General features: G+C 37.8%; 1 protein-coding gene across 1 annotated transcript in view; it reads left to right on the top strand.

Annotated features, from left to right (window-relative positions):
• Positions 1 to 23,003, top strand: part of MROH9 (maestro heat like repeat family member 9) — a 131,916-nt gene extending 108,913 nt beyond the window's left edge. The window contains exons 21-22 of the mRNA XM_050783869.1: positions 20,751 to 20,813; positions 22,750 to 23,003. Coding sequence (XP_050639826.1) covers positions 20,751 to 20,813; positions 22,750 to 22,991 — 305 coding nt within the window. The 3' untranslated portion in view covers positions 22,992 to 23,003. The remainder of the gene's footprint in view (positions 1 to 20,750; positions 20,814 to 22,749) is intronic.
• Positions 23,004 to 23,292: the final 289 nt, after the last annotated feature.

Genomic DNA, 23,292 nt, shown 5'->3' with positions numbered 1-23,292 from the left:
AAATCAACATAATGTTTTCCATAAAGGATATACTAAATTGTATTCTCACCAACAATGTATATGCATTCATTTTTCTCTGTAACTTCATCAACATTTGTTCTTTTGGTCTTTTTAGTAATAGCCATTCTGACTAGTGCAAGATGGTATCTCACTGTAGTTTTAATTTGTATTTCACTGATGATTAGTGACATTCAACATTTTTTCATTTTTTAATATTTTTATTTTTGTGGGTACATAGTATGTGTATATATTTATGGGTACATGGAATGCTTTGATACAAGCATGCAATGTGAAATAAGCATGTCATGGAAAATGGGGTATTCATCCCCTCAAACCTCTATCCTTTGAATTATAAACAATCCAATCACACTATTTAAAAATGTACAATTAAGTTATTATTGGCTGCAGTCATTCTATTGTGCTATCAAATAGTAAGTCTTACTCATTCTTTCTAACTATTATTCTGTACCCATTAACCATCCCCACAACCCCCACAACCCCCCATTACCCTTTCTAGCCTCTGGTAGCCATCCTTCTACTCTCTATGTCCATGAGTTCAATTATTTTGATTTTTAAATCCCACAAATAAGTGAGAACATGCAAAGTTTGTCTTTCTGTTCCTAGCTTATTTCACTTAAAATAATGATCTTCAGTCTCACTCATGTTGTTGCAAATGACTGGATCTCACTCTTTTCGTGGCAGAATAGTATTCCATTGTGTATGTGTATGCACCACATTTTCTTTATGCATTAATCTGTTGATGGACATTTAGGTTGCTTCCAAATTTTCGCTATTGTAAACAGTGCTGCAACAAACAAAGAAATGCAGATATCTCTTTGATACACTGATTTTCTTTCTTTTGGGTATATACCCAGCAGTGGAATTGCTGAATTATATGGTAGTTCAATTTTTAGTTTTTTGAGGAACCTCCAAACTCTTCTCCTCTCACCAACAGTGTAGAGGGTCCCCTTTTCACCACATCCTCACCAGCATTTGTTATCGCCTTTTTGGTATAAGCCATTTTAACCGGGGTGAGACGATATGTCATTGTAGTTTTGATTTGCATTTCTCTAATTATCAGTGATGTTGAACATCTTTTCATATACCTGTTTGCCATTTGTATGTCTTCTTTTTAGAAATGTCTATTCAAATCTTTTGCTCATCTTTTGATCTGATTATTAGATTTTTTTTTTTTTTTTTTTTTTTTTTTACCTATAGAGTTGTTTGAACTCCTTATATATTCTGGTTATTACACTCTTGTCAGATGAGTAGTTTGCAAATATTTTCTCCCATTGTGTGGGTTGTCTCTTCACTTTGTTGATTGCTTCCTTTGCTATACAAAAGCTTTTTAACTTGAGGTAATCCTATTTGTCCGTTTTTGCTTTGCTTGTTCGTGCTTGTGAGGTATTGGTCAAGAAATCTTTGCCCAGACCAATGTCCTGGAGGTTTTCCCAAATGTTTTCTTGTAATAGATGTATATTTTGAGGTCCTAGATTTAAGCCTTTAATCCATTTTGGCTTGATTTTTGTATATGACAATAGATGAGGGTCTAGATTCATTCTCCTGCATATGGATATCCAGTTTTTTCAGCACCATTTATTGAAGAGGCTGTCTTTATGTTCTTGGCATCTTTGTCAAAAATGAGTTTACTGTGGGTGTGTGGATTTATTTCTGGGTTCTCTATTCTGTTCCATTGGTCTGCGTGTCTGTTTTTATGCCAGTACCATGCTGTTTTGGTTACTATAGCTTTGTAGTTTAATTTGAAGTCAGGTAATGTGATTCCTCCAGTTTTGTTTTTTTGGTTTAGGATAGCTTTGGCTATTCTGGGTCTTTTGTGGTTTCATATACATTTTAGAACAGTTTTTTCTATTTATATGAAGAATGCCATTGGTATTTATTTTGATAGGGATTGCATTTAATTTGTAGATTGCTTTGTGTAGTATGGACATTTTAACAAAATTGATTCTCCAATCCATGAACTTGGAATATTTTTTTCATTTCCTAGTGTCTTCAATTTCTTTCATCAGTGTTTTATAATATTCATTATAAAAATCTTTCACTTATTTGGTTAAATTAATTACTAGGTCTTTAATTTTATATGTGGCTATTAGAAAGGGGATTTAAATTTTTTCACATTGTTCACTTGGCATATAGAAATGTTACTGATTTTTGTATGTTGATTTTGTATTTTGTAACTTCACTGTATTTATCAGTTCTAATAGTTTTCTTGTGAAGTCTTGAGGTTTTTCCAAATATAAGATCATATTATCTGCAAACAAGGATAATTTGACTTCTTCCTTTCCAATTTAGATATCCTTTATATCTTTCTCTTGTCTGATTGCTCTAGCTCAGACTTCTAGTACTATGTTGAACAAGAGTGATGACAGTGGACATTCTTGTCATGTTTCACATTTTAGAGAAAAGGCTTTCAGTTTTTCCCCATTCAGTATGATACCACCTGTGGGTCTGTCATATATGGTTTTTATTATGTTGAGGTATATTCCATCTATCCAGTTTTTTAAGGGTTTTTATCATGAAGGGATATTATATTTTATCAAATGCTTCTTCAGCATCAATTGAAATGATCATATGGTTTTATCCTTCATTCTGTTGATATAATGTATTACAGTGATTGATTTACCTGTTGAACTATCTTTGCATCCCAGGGATAAATCCCACTAACTCATGATGGATGATCTTTCTAATGCATTGTTGATTTCACTTTCTAGTATTTTCTTGAGGATTTTTGCATTAATATTCATCAGAGATATTGGCCCATAGTTTTCTTCTTTTGATGTGTATTTGTCTGGTTTTGATATCAGGGTAACACTAGCCTCATAGAATGATATTGGATGTATTCCCTCCTCCTCTAATTTTCAGAACATTTTGATTAAGATTTGTATTCATTCTTCTTTAAATGTTTGGTAGAATTCAACAGTAAAACCATTAGGTTCTGGGCTTTTCTTCACTGGGAGACTTTGTATTATTGCTTTGATCTCACTACTTGTTATTGGTCTTTTCAGATTTTGTATTTCTTCCTGGTTCAATCTTAGTAGGTTGTATGTATCTAGGAATTTGTCCATTTCTTCTATATCTTCCAATTTATTGGCCTGTAGTTGCTCATACTAGCCACTAATGATCCCTTGAATTTCTTCAGTAACAGTTTTAATGTCTCCTTTTTCATTTTTTATTTTATTTAGATCTTCTCCCTTTTTTTCTTAGTCTGGCTAAAGGTATGTCAATTTTGTTTAACTTTTCAAAAAAGTCAACTTTTTGTTTCACTGATAATTTGTATTGTTGTTTTCAGTTCAATTCCATTTATTTCTGCCCTGATCTTTATTATTTCTTTTCTTTCACTAATTTTGGGTTTGGTTTGCTCTTGCTTCTCTAATTCTTTAAGATACATCATTAAAATGCTCATTTGAAGTTTTTCCTCTTTTTTGATATAGGCACTTACAGCTACAAAATTCCTAGTACTGCTTTTGCTGTATCCCATAGGTTTTAGTATGTTATGTTTCCATTATTTTGTTTCAAGAAATTTTTCAATTTCTTCCTAATTTATTGATTGACTCACTGGTCATTTGGAAGTATATTGTTAAATTTCCACATATTTTGTATAGTTTCCAAAATTCCTCTTGTTATTAATTTTTAGTTTTATTCCATTGTGATCAAAGAAGATACTTGATATTGTTTTCCTTTATTCTGAATGTTTTAAGACTGTTCAGTGACCTAACATATGGTCTATCTGTAAAAATAATCCATGTGCTGAGGAAAAGAATGTGTATTCTGCAGCTCTTGAATGAAATGTTCCCTAAATATATATTAGATCCATTTCATGTATAGTGAAGATTAAATCTGATGTTTGTTGATTTTCTATCTGGAAGATCTTTGCAATGCTAAAGTGGGGTGTTGAAGTCTCCAGTTATTATTATATTGAAGTCCATCTCTCTCTTTCACTCTAATAGTATTTCCTTTATGTATCTGAGTGCTCCTGTGTTGAATGCATATATATTTTAAATTGTTATATCCTCTTGCTGAATTGACCCCTTCATCATTCTATAGTGACCTTCTTGTCCTTTATTATAGTTTTTGTCTTGAAATCTATCTTTTCTGATATAAGTATAGTGACTCTTCCAATTTTTTTGGTTTCCATGGGTATGAAATATCTTTTTCTACCAGTTTATTTTCACTCTATATGTGTCTTTATAGGTGAAGTGTGTTTTCTGTAGGCTGAACAGATCAATTAATCTTACTTTTTCTTCCATTCAGAGAGTTTATGTCTTTTGATTGGGGAGTTTAGTCCATTTACATTCAATGTTATTATTTATAAGAACTTACTCCTGTCATTTTATTATTTGTATTCTAGTTGTGTTATGGTTTCTTTCTTCTTTCTTTCCTTCCTGTCTTCCTCTAGTCAAGGTAATTTTCTCTGGCATTATAATTTAGTTTATTTTTATTTTTTGTGTATTTATTGTATGTTTTTGGTTTGTGGCTACCACGGGGCTTGCAAATACAATCTTATAAACCATTACGTTAACCTGTTAACAACTTAATACTATTTGCATAAACAAAAAAGATGCCTTATTTTCATCCCTCTGCTTTTTAACTTTTTGTTGCTTCTATTTATATGTTATTATACTGTCTATGTCTTGAAAAGTTGTTGTAGTTATTATTATTGATTGGCTCATCATTTAGTCTTTCTGCTTAGGATAAGAATAGGTTATATACCACAGTTACAGTATGATAATATTCTGTGTTTTTCTGTGTACTTACTATTACCAGTGAGTTTTGTGCCTTCAGGTGACTATTTTATTGCTCATTAATATCCTTTTCTTTCTGATTGAGTTACTCCCTTTAGCATTTCTTGTAGGACAGTTCTGGTATTGATGAAATCCCTCAGCTTTTGTTTATTTGGAAAAGCCTTTATTTCTCCTTCATGTTTGAAGGATATTTTCATCAGATATACTATTCTAGTGTAACATAGTTTTCCCTTCAGCACTTTGAATATGTCGTGTCACTCTCTCAAGGCCTGTAAGGGTTCCACTAAAAGTCTGCTGCCAGATGTATTGGAATTCCATTGTATATTATTTGTTTCTTTTTTCTAGCTGCTTTTAGGATCCTTTTCTTATCCTTGACTTTTGGGAGTTTGATTGTTAAATGCCTTAGGTAGTCTTCTTTGGGTTAAATCTGCTTGGTGTTCCACAACCTTTTTGTACTTGGATATTGATATCTTTCTCTAGATTTGGGAAGGCTTCTGTTATTATCCCTGTGAATAAACTTTCAACCCCTATCTCTTTCTCCGTGCCCTCTTTAAGGCCAGTGACTCTTAGATTTGCCCTCTTGAGGCTATTTTCTAGATCTTGTAGGCATGCTTCATTGTTTTTTATTCCTTTTGTCAGCTCTATTTTCAAATACACTGCCTTCAGTCTCACTAATTCTCTTTTGCTTGATGAATTCTGCCATTAAAGTACTCCAATGCATTCTACAGTATGCTTATTGCATTTTTCATCTCTCAGAATTTCTGCTTGATTCTTTTTCATTCATCTCTTTGTTAAATTTATCTGACAGAATCTGAATCCCTTCTTGGTGTTATATTGAATTTCTTTGAGTTTACTCAACATAGCTATTTCAAATTCTCTGAAAGGTCACATATCTCTATTTCTCTATGATTGGTCCGTGGTGCCTTATTTACTTCATTTGGTGAGGTCATGTTTTCCTGAATGGTGTTGATGATAGCAGATGTTCTTCAGCGTCTGGGCATTGAAGACTTAGGTATTTATTGTAGTCTTCATTATCTTGGTTATTTGTAGCTGTCCTTCTCGGGAAGGCTTTGCAGAGATTTGAAAGGACTTAGGTGTTGTAACGTAAGTTGTATCCACTTTGTATCCCCAAGCCAAGTAACATTGTGGTTCTTGCAGACTCATAGAGGTACTGCCTTGATCGTCTTGGACAAGATCTGTGAGAATTCTCTGGATTATCAAGAAGGGACCCTTGTTTCTTCTCTTACTTTCTGCCAAACAAACATATTCTCTCTGTCTCTCTGTTGTGAACCACCTAAAGCTGGGGGTAGAGTTACACAAGCATCCCTGCGGCCACCACCACTATGACTGCACCGGGTCGACCTGAAGCCAGTACAGCACTGAGTCTCACCCAAGACCTACTGTGACCACTCCTTGGCCCATGTTCCTCAAAGCCTGTGGAGCTCTACGATTAGCATGTGGCAAAGCCAGCCAGGCCTGTGTTCCTCCCTTCAGAACAGTGAGGTCCCCTAGGACATGGGTGGGTCCAGAAGGACTGTCCAGGAGTCAGGGACTAGGGTCAAAAACCTTGGAAGTCTACCTGGTGTTCCATTGTATTGCAGCTTAGCTGGCCCTCAAACTGAGATGCAATCCTTTCCACTCTTCCTTCCCCTTTCCAAAGGCAGAGGAGCCTCACCTTGTAGACACAATAATCCCAGGTCACGAGGAGTACTGCCAAACTACCACTGATGTTCCCTTAAGGCCCAAGGACTCTGAAGTCAGCTTGTGGTGAATGCTACCAGGCCCACAATTCACTCTTCAAGGCAGTGGGTTCCCCTTGGCCTAAGGCAGGTCTAAAAAATCCCATCCAAAAGTCAAGTCCTGGAATCCAGGATCCCAAGAGCCCACTTGATGCTCTGCCCCCTGTAACTATGCTGGGATCTAAGGTGCAAAAGAAAGTCCCCTTTACTTTTTCCTCTGCTTTCCTCAAGCAGAAGGAGTTTTGTCCCATAGCCACCACAGCTGGTAATGTACTGAGTCTCAGCTGAAGCCAGCAAGTCTCAGAGGTTCACCCAATGCCCACAATGTAGTACCTGGGTATTGCTGCTGGTTATTCAAGGACCAAGGGCTCTTCCGTTAGCAGGTAATGAATGCTGCCAGGTCAGGTCTTTTCCTTCAAGGCAGTGGGTTCCCTTTTGGCCCAGGGTATGTTTAGAAATGTCTGGGAGCTAGGACCCGGAACAGGGCCTCATGATTCTGACTGGTGACCTATCCTGCTGTGGCTGAGCTGGCATCCAACATGCAAGACAAAGTCCTCCCCACTTTTCTCTCTCCTCTCCTCAAGGGGAAGGAAAGTGTCTTTTTTGGAGCCACAAGCTGTGTAGTTTGGGGTTAGGGGAGGGCTGATGCCAGCACTGCCTTGGCTGATCATTACCCACCCCTGCTGACACGTAAAAAACCACCTACACAGAAGAAACGCCTTCATAAGAACCCAAAGTCAGGTGAACATGCATAGTACCTGGTTTTAACTTCGTATCTCTGAAAGAGGTACTGCAGAGATAGAAAAAAAACAGTCCTGAATCACTGACTCCACTCCCCCCACCCCCATTCCCAGTGGCAGCAGTGTGGTGCTAAGAGGATCTCTGGGTGCTGAGTGAGGGAGAACACAGCAATTGTGAGGCACTAAACTCAGTGCTGCCCTGTTAGAGCAGGAAGGAAAACCAGATAAAACTCAGCCAATGCCAACCCACAGAGGGAGCATTTAAACCAACCCTAGTCAGAGGGGACTCAGGGATCTGGGTAATGATCAGTGGAGCTTTCTATTCCACCACCTTGGTACATCCCCCATTTCTTTATTTTCCTTGGCCGCTTACATGTCTTCTTTTGGAAAAATGTCTGTTCATCTGTTCATGTTCTTTACCCATTCTTTAATGAGTTTTTTCTTTTTTTTTTTTTTTTTTTTTTTTTTTTTTGAGACGTGGTCTCCTCTGCAGATCAGGCTAGAGTGCAGTGGTATGAACACAGCTTATGCAGCCTCAACCTCCCAAGTTCAAGTGGTCTTCCCAACTCAGTCCCCTAAGTAGCTGGAACTATAGGCCTGTACTACCACACCAGACTAATTTTTGTATTTTTATTTTTTTATTTTTTTGTAAAAATGTGGCTTTGCCATGTTGCCCAGGCTGGTCTCAAACTCTTGGGCTCAAGCAATCTGCCTGCCTTGGCCTCCCAATGTGCTAGGATTACAGGCATGAGCCACCATGCCTGGGCTATTTTCTTTCTTATTGAGTTGTTTGAATTTTTTTGTAGATTCTGAATATTAGTTCTTTGTCAAATGCATACTATGCAAATACTTTCTCTCATCCTGTGGATTGTCTGTTTACTCAGCTGATTATTTCGTTCACTGTGCAGAAACTTTAGTTTAATAAAGTTCCATTTGTCTGTTTTTGTTTCTGTTGTGTTTTCTTTTGAAGACTTAGTAAAATTTCTTTACCCAATCCAATGTGCAGAAGAGTTTTTCCTAGTTTCTCTTTTATAATTTTATAGTTTTGGGTCTTATATTTAAGTCTTTAATCTCTCTTAATTTTTGTATTTGGTAAGAAACAGGGATTTTAAAAATTTGTGTCATCTACAATTTCTTTCATCAGTGTTTTATAGTTCTTCTTATACAGATATCTCACCTCCTTGGTTAAATGTATTTCTAAGTATTTTGGTTTTTTGTAGCTATTGTAGATGGGATTTAGTTCTTGATTTGGCTCTTGGCTTTATCCTTGTTGGCATATGAAAATGCTACTGATTTCAGTATGTTGGTTTTATATCCTAAAACTTTACTGAAGTCATTTATCAAATATAGGAGTCTTTTGGAGGAGTCTTTAGGGTTTCTGCAGGTATATCACATCATCAGTGAAGAGGGATGATTTGACATCCTCTTTTCCGGTTTGGATGCCCTTTATTTATTTCTGTTGTCTGATTGCTCTAGTTAAGTCTTCCAGTACTGCATTGAATAGAAGTGGTGAGAGTGGACAACATTGCCTTGTTCTAGTTCTTAGGAGGAGTGGTTTCATCTTTTCCCCATTCAGTAAGATATTGGTTGTGGGTTTGTCATATATAGCTTTTATTATTAATTTATTATACTTTATGTTCTAGGGTACATGTGCACAACATGCAGGTTATATATGTATACATGTGCCATGTTGGTGTGCTGCACCCATTAACTCGTCATTTACATTAGGTATATCTCCTAATGCTATCCCTCCCCCCTCCCCCCACCCCACAACAGGCCCCAGTGTGTGATGTTCCCCTTCCTGTGTCCAAGTGTGCTCATTGTTCAATTCCCACCTATGAGTGAGAACATGCAGTGTTTGTTTTCTCTTCTTGTGAAAGTTTGCTGAGAATGATGGTTTCCAGCTGCATCCATGTCCCTGCAAACAACATGAACTCATCCTTTTTTATGGCTGCATAGTATTCCATGGTGTATATGTGCCACATTTTCTTAATCCAGTCTGTCATTGATGGACATTTGGGTTGATTACAAGTCTTTGCTATTGTGAATAGTGCCGCAATAAACAGGCTTTTATTATTTTGAGGTATGTTCCTTATGTGCCTAGTTAAGGGTTTTTCTCATGAAGGAAAGCTGGATTTTATCAAATGCTTTTTGTACATTTATTGCGATGATTATTGTTTTTAGTTTTGTTTATGTGGTGAATCACATTTATTGATTTTTTTATGTCGAATCATCCTTACATCCTTGGAATGAAACCTACTTGATTGGGGTATATTATCTTTTTCATGTTCTGTTGGATTTGATTTGCCAGTATTTTGTTGAAAATGTTTTCTTCAATAAAAGATACCAGTGAGATTGTGGAGAAATAGAAAGCTTTTACACTGTTGGTGGGAAGGTAAATTAGTTCAAACATTGTGGAAGACAGTGTGGCATTTCCTCAAAGACCTAAAACCAGAAATATCATTTGACCCAACAATCTCATTACTGGGTATATACCCAAAGGAGCATAAATCATTATATTATAAAGATCTATGAACATGTATGATCATGGCAGCACTATACACAATAACAAAGACATAGAATAAGCCTAAACATCCATCAATACTAGATTAGATAAAGAAAATGTGGTATGTCTATGCCATGGAATACTATGCATCCGTAAAAGGGAATGAGATCATGTCATTTGCACAGACATGGATGAAGCTGGAAGCCATTATCCTCAGCAAACTAATGCAGAAACAGAAAACCAAACATCACATATTCTCACTTATAAATGGGAGCTGAACAATGAGAACACATGGAAAAAGGGAAGGGAACAACACAAACTGGGACCTGGCAGAGGCAGGGAGGAGGGAAAGCAACAGGATAAATAGCCAATGCATGTGAGGCTTAACACCTAGGTGATGGGTTGATAGGTGCAGCAAACCACCATAGCACACATTTACCTAATGTAACAAACCTGCACATCCTGCTCATGTATCCCAGAACTTAAAATCAAATTAAATTAAATTTTAAAAAAGTTTTCTTATATTTTCATCAGGGATAGCGGCCTGTCATTTTCTGTTTTGTACCCTTGCCATTCTTTGATATTGCGGTGATGGCTTCATAGAATGAGTTAGGGAGGGTTCCCTCCTCCTCAGTTTGTTTTGTGCCTTTGCCATGCTTTGATATTAGGGTAATGATGGCTTCATAGGAATTGGAGCAATTTTAATAGAATTGGTATCAGTTATTCCTTGTACGTCTGGTAGAATTCAACTGTGGATCAGTCTGGTCGTGGACCTTTTTTCTTTTCTTTTCTTTTCTTTTTATTAATTACTGATTCAATTTTTCTACTTGTTATTGATCTGTTCAGGACTTCTATTTATTCTTGGCGCAATCTTGGGAGATTTATGTTTCCAATAATTTACACATTTCTTCTAGATTTCATAGTTTGTGTGCAGAGAGATGCTCATAGTAGTCTCTGATGATCTTTTGTATTCCTGTGGAATCAGTTGTTTGTCATTATTATCATTTCTGACTGTGCTTATTTGAGCACATTGTTGCAGTTATTTGAGTCTCAGAGTTGGGGACCAAGCCGGGTGGAGCCAGGCCAGGCAGGACCATCCATACTCCTCCCGTGGCAGAGTCATAAGCACCAGCTCTTATGGGAACCCAGGGAGTAAGCACCCAGTGATGTGCCTGTGTGCGGAGCAGAGGAACCTCCACTGCCCTAAGCTCTCTGCATGGGAAGGGAGAGACAGCCAGAACTCCTAATCTAGAAGAGTGGGTACTCCAAATGCCAGGAGATATGTCCAGGTGTAGAGTGAAGAGACCATCAAGTTGGCTGCACCAAGTTCTCTTCTCAGAAAGGGAAGGGTGGCTTACGCTCCTAATCCAGGCAAGCGAGTACATAAAAATGCCTAGAAATGCCCCAGAAAGGAGCAGAGAAATCACTACTGCACAGGGAAAGGCAGGGGTAGCTCAGGCTCCTAATCCAAGGGAGTGGGTGAGCCAAATGCCTGGAAATGTGCCCTGGGCATGGAGCAAAGAAAATGCTACAGCACCAAGATCTCTGCACAGAAAGCAAGGGGTGGTGCAGGCTCCTAATGCAGGTGAATAGGTGCATCAAATGCCTGAAAATATGCCTTAGTGTGGAGTGCAGGGAGCACTGCTATACGAAATTCTTTGCATAGGAAGAGAAGGGTGGCCCATGCTTCTAATTCAGGTGAGCAGGAATGGGATTCTCTCTACTACTCCTTGGAACTAGTAGGGCTCATTCTCCTGACTGACCAAGGGAACAGGTTGAGGCACCTAGCAACGACATATACAGAGCTGTCATCTCAGGTCTCAAAGGCATCCCTGGCTGTAAAGCTTCCTGCAGCTTCAGAAACTCTCCTTCTGCTCCTGTCCTGCAACAAGAAAGATCCCAATTTCAATGCCTATCTCTGGAGTGCACTCCACATCCACTGCTTGCTGTGGGAACCCTTCACCCACTTCAAAGCAAGTGCTCTGAGGCCCAAGACAAATGCTCATGGTAGCCATCACAGCCAGATCACCAAACAATGATTGACTTTGTATGAGCCCAGTTTGAAAATGTTGCCCTCGTCTTGATCCCAAATACTCCCAGACTTTCAATGGGGATCTGTGATGGATTCATCCTAGGAGAAAGAGTAAACTGGAAATAGACCAGCCCTCACAATGAACAAAGCCTTGAACATCTAAATCCCTGGTTGGATAAAGAAGATATACCTTTAGCTTAACTGCCTGGCAGAAGCAAAAATAAATCCCTTCTGAAAGAAGATAAATTACCCAGAGACTCAAATTTTCTACACAGAATTTCATACACAATAGCTGACAGTTAATCAAAAACAACCAGAAGTAGACTTTTTTAATTACAAGAGAAAACAAACAATAGAGATAGAATGAAGAATATATCATTATTGCAGTTATTAGATATACCTTTAAAATAAATATGATTAATGTATTCAAAAGATTAAATAATGAAATGGAATGCAGAACTCAATGGATGAAATCAGCAGCATATTAGAAAAAGCTTAAAATAGAATTGGATATGTCAGAATAAAATATTCAAACTAAAGATTAAAGTTTGAAGAAATAAAAATGAAAAATATAAAAAGAGTGTAAGATAATATGAGACACGGAAAAATGGTCTAACATATAGATTTTAAAAAGAGAGAGGAGAAAGAATGAGGCAGAAGAACCACTGTAAGAGAGGATGGCCAAGAATTTTCCAAAACTAAAATAAGGCAAAACAAATGACTAAGTTTGGACAGAAGGAAATGAAACATTTGAAACATTCAAAATTAGCAAATAAATAATTGCATATTTTAAACATTCCAGAAATTCAGAAAAAAGTTCTCAAATTAACCTGTTTAGCAAGTTTTCTAGATACAACATCAGTATACAAAGATCAATTGGATTTCTATACATAAACAACAAATAATTAGAAGCTTAATTTTTAGACCAATGAAGCAGAATAGAGAATCCAGAAATAAAGTGCAGCCAACTGATCTTCGACAAACAAAAATATAAAGTGGGGACATGACACCCTATTCAACAAATTGTGCTGGGATAATTGGCAAGCCACATGTAGAAGAATGAAAAGTTGATTCTCATCTCTCACCTTATACAAAAACTAACTCAAGATGGATCAAATACTTAACTCTAAGACCTGAAACATAAAAATTCCAGAAAAATAGCATCAGAAGAAACCTTTCTAGGCATTGGCTTAGGCAAAGACTTCATGACCAAGAACCCAAAAGCAAATGCAACAAAAATAAGATAAACAGATGGGACTTAATTAAACTAAAAAGCTTCTGCACAGCAAAGGAAATAATCAGCAGCGTAGAGCAATAACCACAGAGTGGGAGAGAATCTTCACAAACTATGCATCCAACAAAAGACTAATATCCAGAATCTACAAGGAACTCGAATTGACAAGAAACAATCCTATCAAAAAGTGGGCTAAGAACATGAATAGATAATTCTCAAAAGAAAATATACAAATGGCCAACAAACCTATGAAAATATGCTCTACACCACTAATTATCAGGAAAATGCAAATCAGAACCACAATGTGATACCACCTTACTTCTGCAAGAATAGCCATAATTTAAAAATTAAAAAAATCATAGATGTTGGTGTGGATGTGGTGAAAAGGGAACACTTTTACACTGCTGGTGGGATTGCAAACTAGTACAGCCATTACAGAAAATGACGTGGAGAGTCCATAAAGAACTAAAAGTTCTTTAAGTTCACTTGAACTAAAAGTTCTTTAAGTTCACTTGAGCTAAAAGTTCTTTAAGTTCACTTGAGCTAAAAGTTCTTTAACTTCATTTGAACTAAAAGTTAAGTTCATTTGATCCAGCAATCCCACTACTGGGTATCTACCCAGAGGGAAAGAAGTCATTATACAAAAAAAGACACTTGCATATGCATGTTTACGGCAGTACAATTTGCAACTGCAAAAATATAAAACTGACCTAAATATCCATCAATCAATGAATGGATAAAGAAAATGTGGTGTATATATGCCGTGAAATATTACTCAGCCATTAAAAAGGAATGAAATAATGGCATTTGCAGCAACCTGGATGTAACTGGAGATCATTATTCTAAGTGAAGTAACTCAAGAATGGAAAACCAAACATCTTGTGTTCTCACTCATAAGTGGGAGCTAGGCTATGAGGATGCAAGGGCATAAGAATGATACAATGGGCCAGGTGCGGTGGCTCACGCCTGTAATCCCAGCACTTTGGGAGGCTGAGGTGGGCAGATCACGAGGTCAGGAGTTCAAGACCAGCCTGGCCAACATGGTGAAACCCCGTCTCTAATACAAAAGAAATTAGCCAGGCATGGTGGCGTGTGCCTATAGTTCCAGCTAATTGGGAGGCTGAGGCAGTAGAACCTCTAGAACCTGGGAGGCGGAGGGTGCAGTGAACCGAGGTTGCTCCACTGCACTTCAGCTTGTGCAACAGTATGAGACTTAAAAAAAAGATACAGTGGACTTTGGGCACTCAGGGGAAAGGGTGGGAAGGGATGAGGGATAAAAGACAACATACTGACTGGCCAAGATGTCCAACTAGAAACAGTGGCAATCGGAGGCTCCCATCGAAAAGAACCATAATAAGTGCATTAATCTTTCACTGGCAACCAAGGTATCCAGGTTCTCTCATCAGAACTGACTAGGCAGCTGGTGTGATCCATGGAGAGAAAGGAAGAGCAAGCAGTGTGGTGCAGTGGCCCATCTGAGAGCCACATGGGTAGAGGAACCCCCACCCCTCAGCCAAGGGAGGCATCCTTCCCAGCTGGGGGGGACCGTGATTTTTCCATGGAACTATGAAACCCACAGATTAGAGGATCCCACTCATGAACCCACACCACCGGGCCCTAGAGCCTTAACCCCAGAGCCATGCAGATTCTCAATAGCGTCTCAGCTGGATTCTGCTTAAACCCATCAAGACCCTGGGGAGGAGGGGTGACCAGCATCACAGCTGCAGCTGCCTGCTGTCTAAGCCATTTGAGCTTCTTGGGAAAGGGGCAGCAGCCAGTACTGGGACTCACAACTGCCTAACATGTCAAGTTCCCTGGGCAGGGGAAGTGTGGCATCCATCTCTATAGCTCCAGGCTGTGCTTTTCCCCTGCTGGAACCAGTAGGACTGGACAGCTTGGTCCCAAAAGGTGTCCCCAACAGCCCAACACACCAGCTGTGGAAGACTGCAGCCAGAGGATCTCTTCAGGCCTGACCCTGACTCATCCTTCCTCACTGGGTGGGGCTTCCTGCAGGAAATCCAACAACTCTAACCAGAGGCTCAGGGACAGAACCCATATCTCTCTGGGCCTGAGCCTCTAGCGGGAAGGATAGCTGCAGTCTCTGTGAATCAGCAGACATAGCCTTTCCTCCTGATAGTTCTGAGGAATCCAGGAGCCCAGATGAGTGGGTTTCCCCCTAGCAAATCACACCCCTGCATCAAGGGTCAAAGTGCTTCATTAAATGGATCCTGTTCCCCATGCCACCCAACTGGGTGAGACCCTCCAACAGGGGTTGTCAGAAACCCTACACAGGAGCGATCCAATTGGCATCAGGTCAGTGCCCCTGCCAGAAGATGGAGCAGGCACCCATCTTTGCTGTTTTCTAGCCTCCTTGAGTGACATCTCCAGATGCAGAAGTGAACCAGATGAATAGGGCGTGAAATGGACCCCCAGCAAATGGCAGCAGCCCTACAGAAGAGGGACCTGACCATTGAAAGAAAAACAAACAAAAAGCAACAACAACAAAAAAGTCCTCACAAATACCTCATCCAAGGGTCAGCAGCCTCAAAGATCAAAACTAGGCAAATTCAGAAAGATGAGAAAGAATCAATGACAAAATGCTGAAAACCCAAAAAGCTAGAGTGCCTCTTCTCCAAATGTTTGCAATGTCTCTCCAGCAAGGGCACAGCACTGCACGGAGGATGAGACGGACGAATTGACAGAAGTAGGCTTCAGAAGATGGGTAATAAAAAACTATGCTGAGCTAAAGAAGTATGTTCTAACCCAATGCAAAGAAGCTAAACACCTTGATAAAAGGTTAGAGGAACTGCTAACTAGAATAAACAGTTTAGAGAGGAACAGAAATGACCTAATGGAGCTGAAAAACAGCACAGGAACTTCGTGAAGCATGCACAAGTGTCAATAACTAAATCAGCCAAGTGGAAGAAAGAATATCAGAGTTTGAAGACCACTTTATTGAAATAAGGCATGCAAGCAAGGTTAGAGAGAAAAGAATGAAAAGTAACAAACAAAGCCTCCAGGAAACGGGACTTTGTGAAAAGATGGAACCGGTGATAGACTGGAATACCTGAAGGAGATGGGGCGAATAGAAACAAGCTGGAAAACACACTTCAGGATATTACCCAGGAGGATTTCCCCAACCTAGCAATACATGCCAACATGCAAATCCAGGAAAAGAGAGGGAACACCATTAAGACACTCCACAAGAAGACAAACCCCAAGATACATAATCATCAGATTCTCCAAGGTCAAAATAAGGGAAAAAGTGTTAAGGGCAGCCAGAGAGAAAGGCCAGGTCACCTACAAAGGGAAGCTAATCAGACTAAGAGTGAACCACTCAGCAGAAACACTGCAAACCAGAACAGATTGAGGGCCAAATTCAACATTCTTAAAGAAAAGAATTTCCAACCCAGAATTTCATATCCAGCCAAAATAAGCTTCATAAGTGAAGGAGAAATAAAATCATTTCCACACAAGCAAATGTTGAGGAATTTTGTTACCACCAGGCCTACCTGAAAGAAGCACTAAATATGGGGGGGAAAACACACCAAAATATATTCTTTCAGTTAAGAGAAACAAATAAAGCATATTCGAATAGGAAGAGAGCAAGTCATATTGTTTCTGTTTGCAGATGACATGATTTTATATTTAGAAGACAACATCATCTCAGCCCAAAAACTCCTTAAGCTGATAAGCAACTTTAGCAAAGTATCAGGATACAAAATCAATGTGCAAATATTACAAGCTTTTCTTTACACCAACAATAGACAAACAGAGAGCCAAATTATGAATAAATTCCCACTCACAATTACTACGAAGAGAATAAAATACCTTGGAATACAGATAACAAGGGATGTAAAGGACCTCTTCAAGGAGAACTACAAACCACGGGTCAAGGAAATAAGAGAGGACAGAAAAAAAAAAAAAAAAGGAAAAACATTCCATCCTCATGAATAAGAAGAATCCATATCATGAAAACGGTCATACTGCCCAAAGTAATTTATAAATTCAATGTTATTCCCATCATACTACTATTGACATTCTTCACAAAATTAGAAAAAAGCTAGTTTAAATTTCATATAGGATCAAAAAAGATCCCATATAGCCAAAACAATCCTAATCAGGAAGAACAAAGCTGGAGGCATCACGCTACCTGACTTTATACTACAAGGCTACAGTAACCACGACAACACAGTACTGGTTAAAAAAAAAAGAAAAAAAAGAAAAAAAAACAGACATATAGACCAATGGAACAGAAAAGAGACCTCAGAAATAACACCATATCTACAACTATCTGTCCTTCGACAAACCTGCCGAAAACAAGCAATGGGGAAAGGATTCCCTATTTAATAAATGGTGCTGGGAAAACTGGCTAGCCATATGCAGAAAACTGAAACTGGACCCCTTCCTGACACCTTATACAAAAGTTAACTCAATATGGCTTAAATACTTAAATGTAAACCCCAAACCACAAAAACCCTACAAGAAAACCTAAGCAATACCATTCAGGACATAGACATGGACAAAGACTTCATGACAAAAATGCCAAAAGCAATAGCAACAAAAGCCAAAATTGACAAATGGGGTCTAATTAAACTAAAGAGCTTCTACACGGCAAAAGAAACTATCATTAGAGTGAATAGGCAACCTACAGAATGGTAGAAAATTTTTGCAGTCTACCCATCTGAGAAAGGTCTAGCATCCAGAATCTACATGAAACTTAAATAAATTTACAAGGAAAAAAACAAGTATCAATAGCTGAATCAACCAAGTGGAAGAAAGAATATCAGAGTCTGAAGTGGTCAAAGTAGCAAAAGTGGGCAAAGGATATGAACAGACACTTCTCAAAAGAAGACTTTTACATGGCCAACAAACTTATGAAAAAAAGCTCAACATCACTGATCATTAGAGAAATGCAAATCAAAACCACAATCAGATACCATCTCACATCAGTAAGAATGGTGATTATTAAAAAGTCAAGAAACAATAGATGCTGGCGAGGCTGTGGAGAAATGGGAATGTTTTTACACTGTTAGTGGGAATTTAAGTTAGTTCAACGATTGTAGAAGACAGTGTGGCAATTCCTCAAGGATCTAGAACCAGAAATACCATTTGACCCAGAAATCCAATTACTGGGTATATACCCAAAGGAATACAAATCATTTTATAAAGACACATGCACACATATGTTTACTGCAGCACTATTTACAATAGCAAAGTCATGGAACCAATCCAAATGCCCATCAATGATAGACTGGATAAAGAAAATGTGGTACATATATACCATGGAATACTATCTAGCCATAAAAAAGAAATGAGATCATGTCCTTTTCAGGGACATGGATGAAGCTGGAAGCCATCATCCTCAGCTAAGTAACACAGGAACAGAAAACCAAACACCACATGTTCTCACTCATAAGTGGGAGTTGAACAATGAGAACACATGGACACAGGGAGGGGAATAACACACACTAGGGCCTGTTTGGGGGTGGGAGGTGAGGGGAAGAAACTTAGAGGATGGGTCAATAGGTGCAAAAAGTTTATTTAAAAGAAATGAAAGGTTATATATGCACTCACATATTTTAAAAAATAATGGAAAGAAAAAAAGAAAGTTTCCCTCTACAATTTTTTTTAAAAGACTACATATTGGGTACTGTGTACACTGCTCAGGTGATGGGTGCACCAAAATCTCAGAAATCACTGCTAAAGGACTCAACCATGTAACCAAATACCACCTCTTCCCCCAAAGCCTATTGAAATAAAAATAAAAATTAAAAAAATACCAATACAATAGCACCAAAAATCATCAAATACCTTAAAAGAAATGATACACAAAATGAATGCACAGAAAACTGGAAAACATACAGAAAATTTTTAAAAGAGTTCCATACAAGGATATATTATGCTCATTTATTGAAAGATTAAATATTATGATGATGTCAGTTCTCCCCAAATTGATCTATATAGATTCAGTATATTCCCAAACAAAATCTCATTGAGGATTTTGGGTGTGTGTGTGAAACATGACAAGCTGATTATAAACTTTATATTAAAACTTAAGTGTTTGAGAATAGCCAAGATAATTTAAAGAGAAACTAGAGTTGAAGGACTTATACCATGGGATATCAAGATGCATTACACATTAAGGTCATGAAGTAGTGACACAATGATAGACAGACAGAATGGAGCCAAGACATTGACCACACACAATTTATGATCTAGGTGACACTGCCAAGCAGTAAAGTAAGAGCAGTTTTTCTCTTAACAGTGCAGGATCAACTATACAGGTATATAAAAATATCTTGACCCCAACTTCATGCTGTATAACTCCAGCTGGATGGTAGATACAAGCATAAAGGGTAAAATAGTAAAGCTTCCAGAAGTAAATATAGGAGAATATCTTTATGGCTTGAGACAAGCAAACATTTCCTAAACAGGACCTCAAAATTAACTAACCATAAATGTAAAGATGATAAATTAAACTACATTGAAATTAGGGATTTCTGTTAGTTAAAACACAAATGCAAATGGAGAAATTTAGCCATGAGATAGGAGAAGATATTGTAAGACATGCACCATTTTAAAAAGATTAGTGCTCAGAACTTTAAAATGCCTACAAGTGACAAAGAAAAAGATAACTCAATATATAAGCAGGCAAGAGACTTATCTGAATAAACATTTCAGAAAAGAAGACATCCAAATAGCCAGTAAATACACATATGATCTTATTAATCAACAACAAAAAATGAAAATTAAAGTTACAATGTGATATTATCACCAAACCTATGAGGATGACTGAAAGGAAAAATTTTAACAATATCAATTGTTTGGAGGACATAGAGCAATGAAAATGTTAGCATACTATTGGTAGGAGTGAAAACTGGTACAGCCACTTTGGATAACTGTTTAGCCCCACTGCTAAAGTTGAACATAAGCATGCCCAGTAAATCCACTAGTTATATACCAAACAGCAGTTATACAAATACATGCCAAAATTCATGTACAAGAATGCCCATAACTTCATTATTCATCATGGCCCCAAACTGGAAACACCACAAATGCCCATCAACAGCAGAATGGATTTAAAAAAAATGATGCATTCATAAGATACACTAGTATATAGCAGGTTCAGCAAATTATTTCTGTTAAAGGCCCAATAGTAAATATTTTAGACTTTGAGCACCATATAGTCTCTGTTGCAACTTTTCAACTCTGCTGTGGTAGGGTGAAAACAGTCATAGATATGTAAACAAATGAGCCAATGTGAATGGCTGTATCTCAAGAAAACTTTGTTTGCCAGCCTCTGCCATGTAGCAATGGAAATGAACAAACTATTGCTACATGAAAGAACATGGATGAATCTTAAAATGTCATGTGAAGCAAAAGAAGGCAGACACAAAAGAATATATTCTGAAAGGTGGAGGAGGAGACTGGGAGAGGCTTTAAGGAGGCTTCCAGGATGCTGCTAATACTCTATTTAATAATGTAAGTGGTAGCCTGGTGTGTTCCTTTTGTGGTCATTCACCGAGCTGTTGAGTATGATTCGTGCACATTTATACTCTCATATATCTTTCGATAAACAATTTTATGAGACAATAGTTAAAAGTACTAAAAGATGACTCAAGGATAATCTAGAGATGCTTTGCTTTGAAAAAAGCAAAGAAGGTAGCCAGATAACATCAGAAAATGTATTTTCATAATGCATGTTGCAGTAACTTTAATTTTTATTGTGTGCATAGGATATTTGGCAAAATCTGGTGGTCATTTACTGCTTAGAGTTGAAATTGAAGTCATGCTTGATGGTGAGTATTGAGGTTATAACAAAATCTTTATGCATAAATCTAAGTACATTTACTATTTGTGATTCTAGTCACATATGATTTCTGTTAGGGTGCCAGGCCAGATAGGAAGAGGGTGGTAGTAGTGGTTGGATAATTATGGAAGAATCAATGAAAGGACTGGGCTAAGAGGTATGTATGTTTTTTCTCTTTCTATTCTATTTCCTCTTACTCTCTTTCCCTGTTTCAGTCACTCCATGTATTCCACTGATTGTCTGAGAACTGTCATCCTAGAGCCGTTGGGAACTTCGGAAAGTTGAAAATTCATTTACTCATTCATCTAACAAATGTTTTTTAGCATCTCTTATATTTATGTGACAGCACTATTTACTGCTAGCGACAGAGTTGCAAATAAAGCAGTCTCTTCCCTCAGAGAATTCACATTTTAGTAGATAGTATTGTACAATATATTTGCAGAGGAGGGAATTAAAAAAGGGTAATATTAGTCTATCAAAATGTTTGGGTCTTAGGAATCTCCCTTAGCCTCTGTCTGTTGTCCCATCAGGGTCAGAATTACAAACAGTGAGTTATAAAAACAAGTTGGCTGCCTTCCTTCCTCTTTCTTTCTTACTAGACTATTTTTTTTAGAACAGTTTCAGGTTCACAGCAATATTGAGCTGCAGGTACAGAGATTTCCCAAGTGCCTTCTCTCCTCACCAATGCTTAGCCTCCCCCATTATCGACATCCCCCATCAGAGTGGTACATTTATTATAATTCACGGACCTACATTTATACGTCATTACCTTCCTTCCTTATTCATTCATTCATCCATTCATTCATTCACTCACTCACTCATTCATTCAACACATATTTGACTACCTGCTAAATGCCAAACACTAGAATTTTCCATCTTTCTTACAGTCATTTTCTTCTTTCACTCCCCTCTCTCCTACTCCTTCTCATCTCTCTGTTTTCTAAATCTCCCCCCTTTGTTTCTATTTCTTTTATCAAGAAATAAAATAGTAATTTCTCATAGTCCACTATCTGGATATAATGATATTAGCATTTTGTATAATGATATTAGCATTTTGGTCTATGTATTATCCCGGTTTTTTTTTCTTTTTTCTTTTTTTTTTTTTTTTTTTTTTTTTGAGACGGAGTCTCCCTCTGTCACCCAGCTGGAGTGCAGTGGCGTGATCTCTGCTCAGTGAAAGCTCCGCCTCCCGGTTCCAGCAATTCTGCTGCCTCAGCCTCCAGAGTAACTGGTACTACAGGCGTGGGCCACCACGCCTGGCTAATTTTTTGTATTTTTAGTAGGGACAGGGTTCACCGTGTTAGCCAGGATGGTCTTGATCTCCTGACCTCAAGATCCGCCTGCCTTGGTCTCCCAAAGTGCTGGGATTACAGGCATGAGCCACCATGCCCTGCCTATCCAGGATATTTTTAAAGAATAAAAGCTATTATATATTTTTAACTATCATAACTGTTTTATAACTTTTTTCACTTAGCTGTATAATATAAACATCTTTCTATGCCAAGAAATAGGGGCCTACAATATGTTAATACATATGTAGTATTTCATTTTATATTCCTAACTTTTAAGCAGTTCCCTATTAATGAACATTTAGACTGATTTTAACTTTTTCATTATGACCAATATGAACCTCTTCCTCAACATACAAATACCTGTTTATGTTGTCTAGAAAAATGCTCAACACATAAAAGGTCCTCGGTAATTTTTAGTGAATATTCCCATTTTTCTTTTAATGGGGTCTGGTGGGGATAGATGATAAAACTTCCTGAATGCTATCAGTCAAAGTTACAAAATGCAGAGGGAATGAAGAGGAGAGATGGAGAGAAGGGGGCACTCTGTGAAAGGTGGCAGGGCTGTTTAGAATTAAAGTTTCATGGCCTCTAAGAAAGAGATAACTTGAACTAAAGTCTCTTCTGATATTACAGTTATTGAACGACTGCTCCGAGATGAAGACCCTGTGACCAAAAAGTTGGCTGAAATAACCTACGATATTTTTAAGAAAATAGCCAATAAACTGACCTCTGCAACTCTTAATCAAAACTTCCAAAAATTGCTTAAATTCTTCTACATCAAAAAATTGAGCCCTCTTTACAATTATAACTCACTCAAGGACCAGATAGACAGTCCCACAGACAGTAAAGATATCAAGAATGATAAGACCTTATAGAAGAGAATGATGATGACATTCATCATTCATAAACAATGGGAAGTCAACAATGTCTTGGAGCTGACCTTAGAAGAAGAATGATTTTTCTTTCCCTCCTGACAACTTGAGTCTGTTTGTAGATGCTTTTCTGAAAAATGCTGGAAGCTTTTACTGTTTCTTCTTAATTCTCTATTCAAATATAGAAATCTGAGAGACCTGGTGTCTCTGACAGTGATCAGAAGCCCTATTTCCTCAAAACCACTAATAATTGAAAATAACATAAGCAAAGTGTTTGATGAGAAGCTCTTGGAACTTGATTCAG

Source organism: Macaca thibetana, chromosome 1 (assembly GCF_024542745.1).
Source record: "Macaca thibetana thibetana isolate TM-01 chromosome 1, ASM2454274v1, whole genome shotgun sequence".
NCBI classification, from domain to species: Eukaryota; Metazoa; Chordata; class Mammalia; order Primates; family Cercopithecidae; genus Macaca; species Macaca thibetana.
The sequence above is the reverse complement of the archived record's forward strand: the minus strand, read 5'-3'. Positions and strand labels throughout refer to the sequence as shown.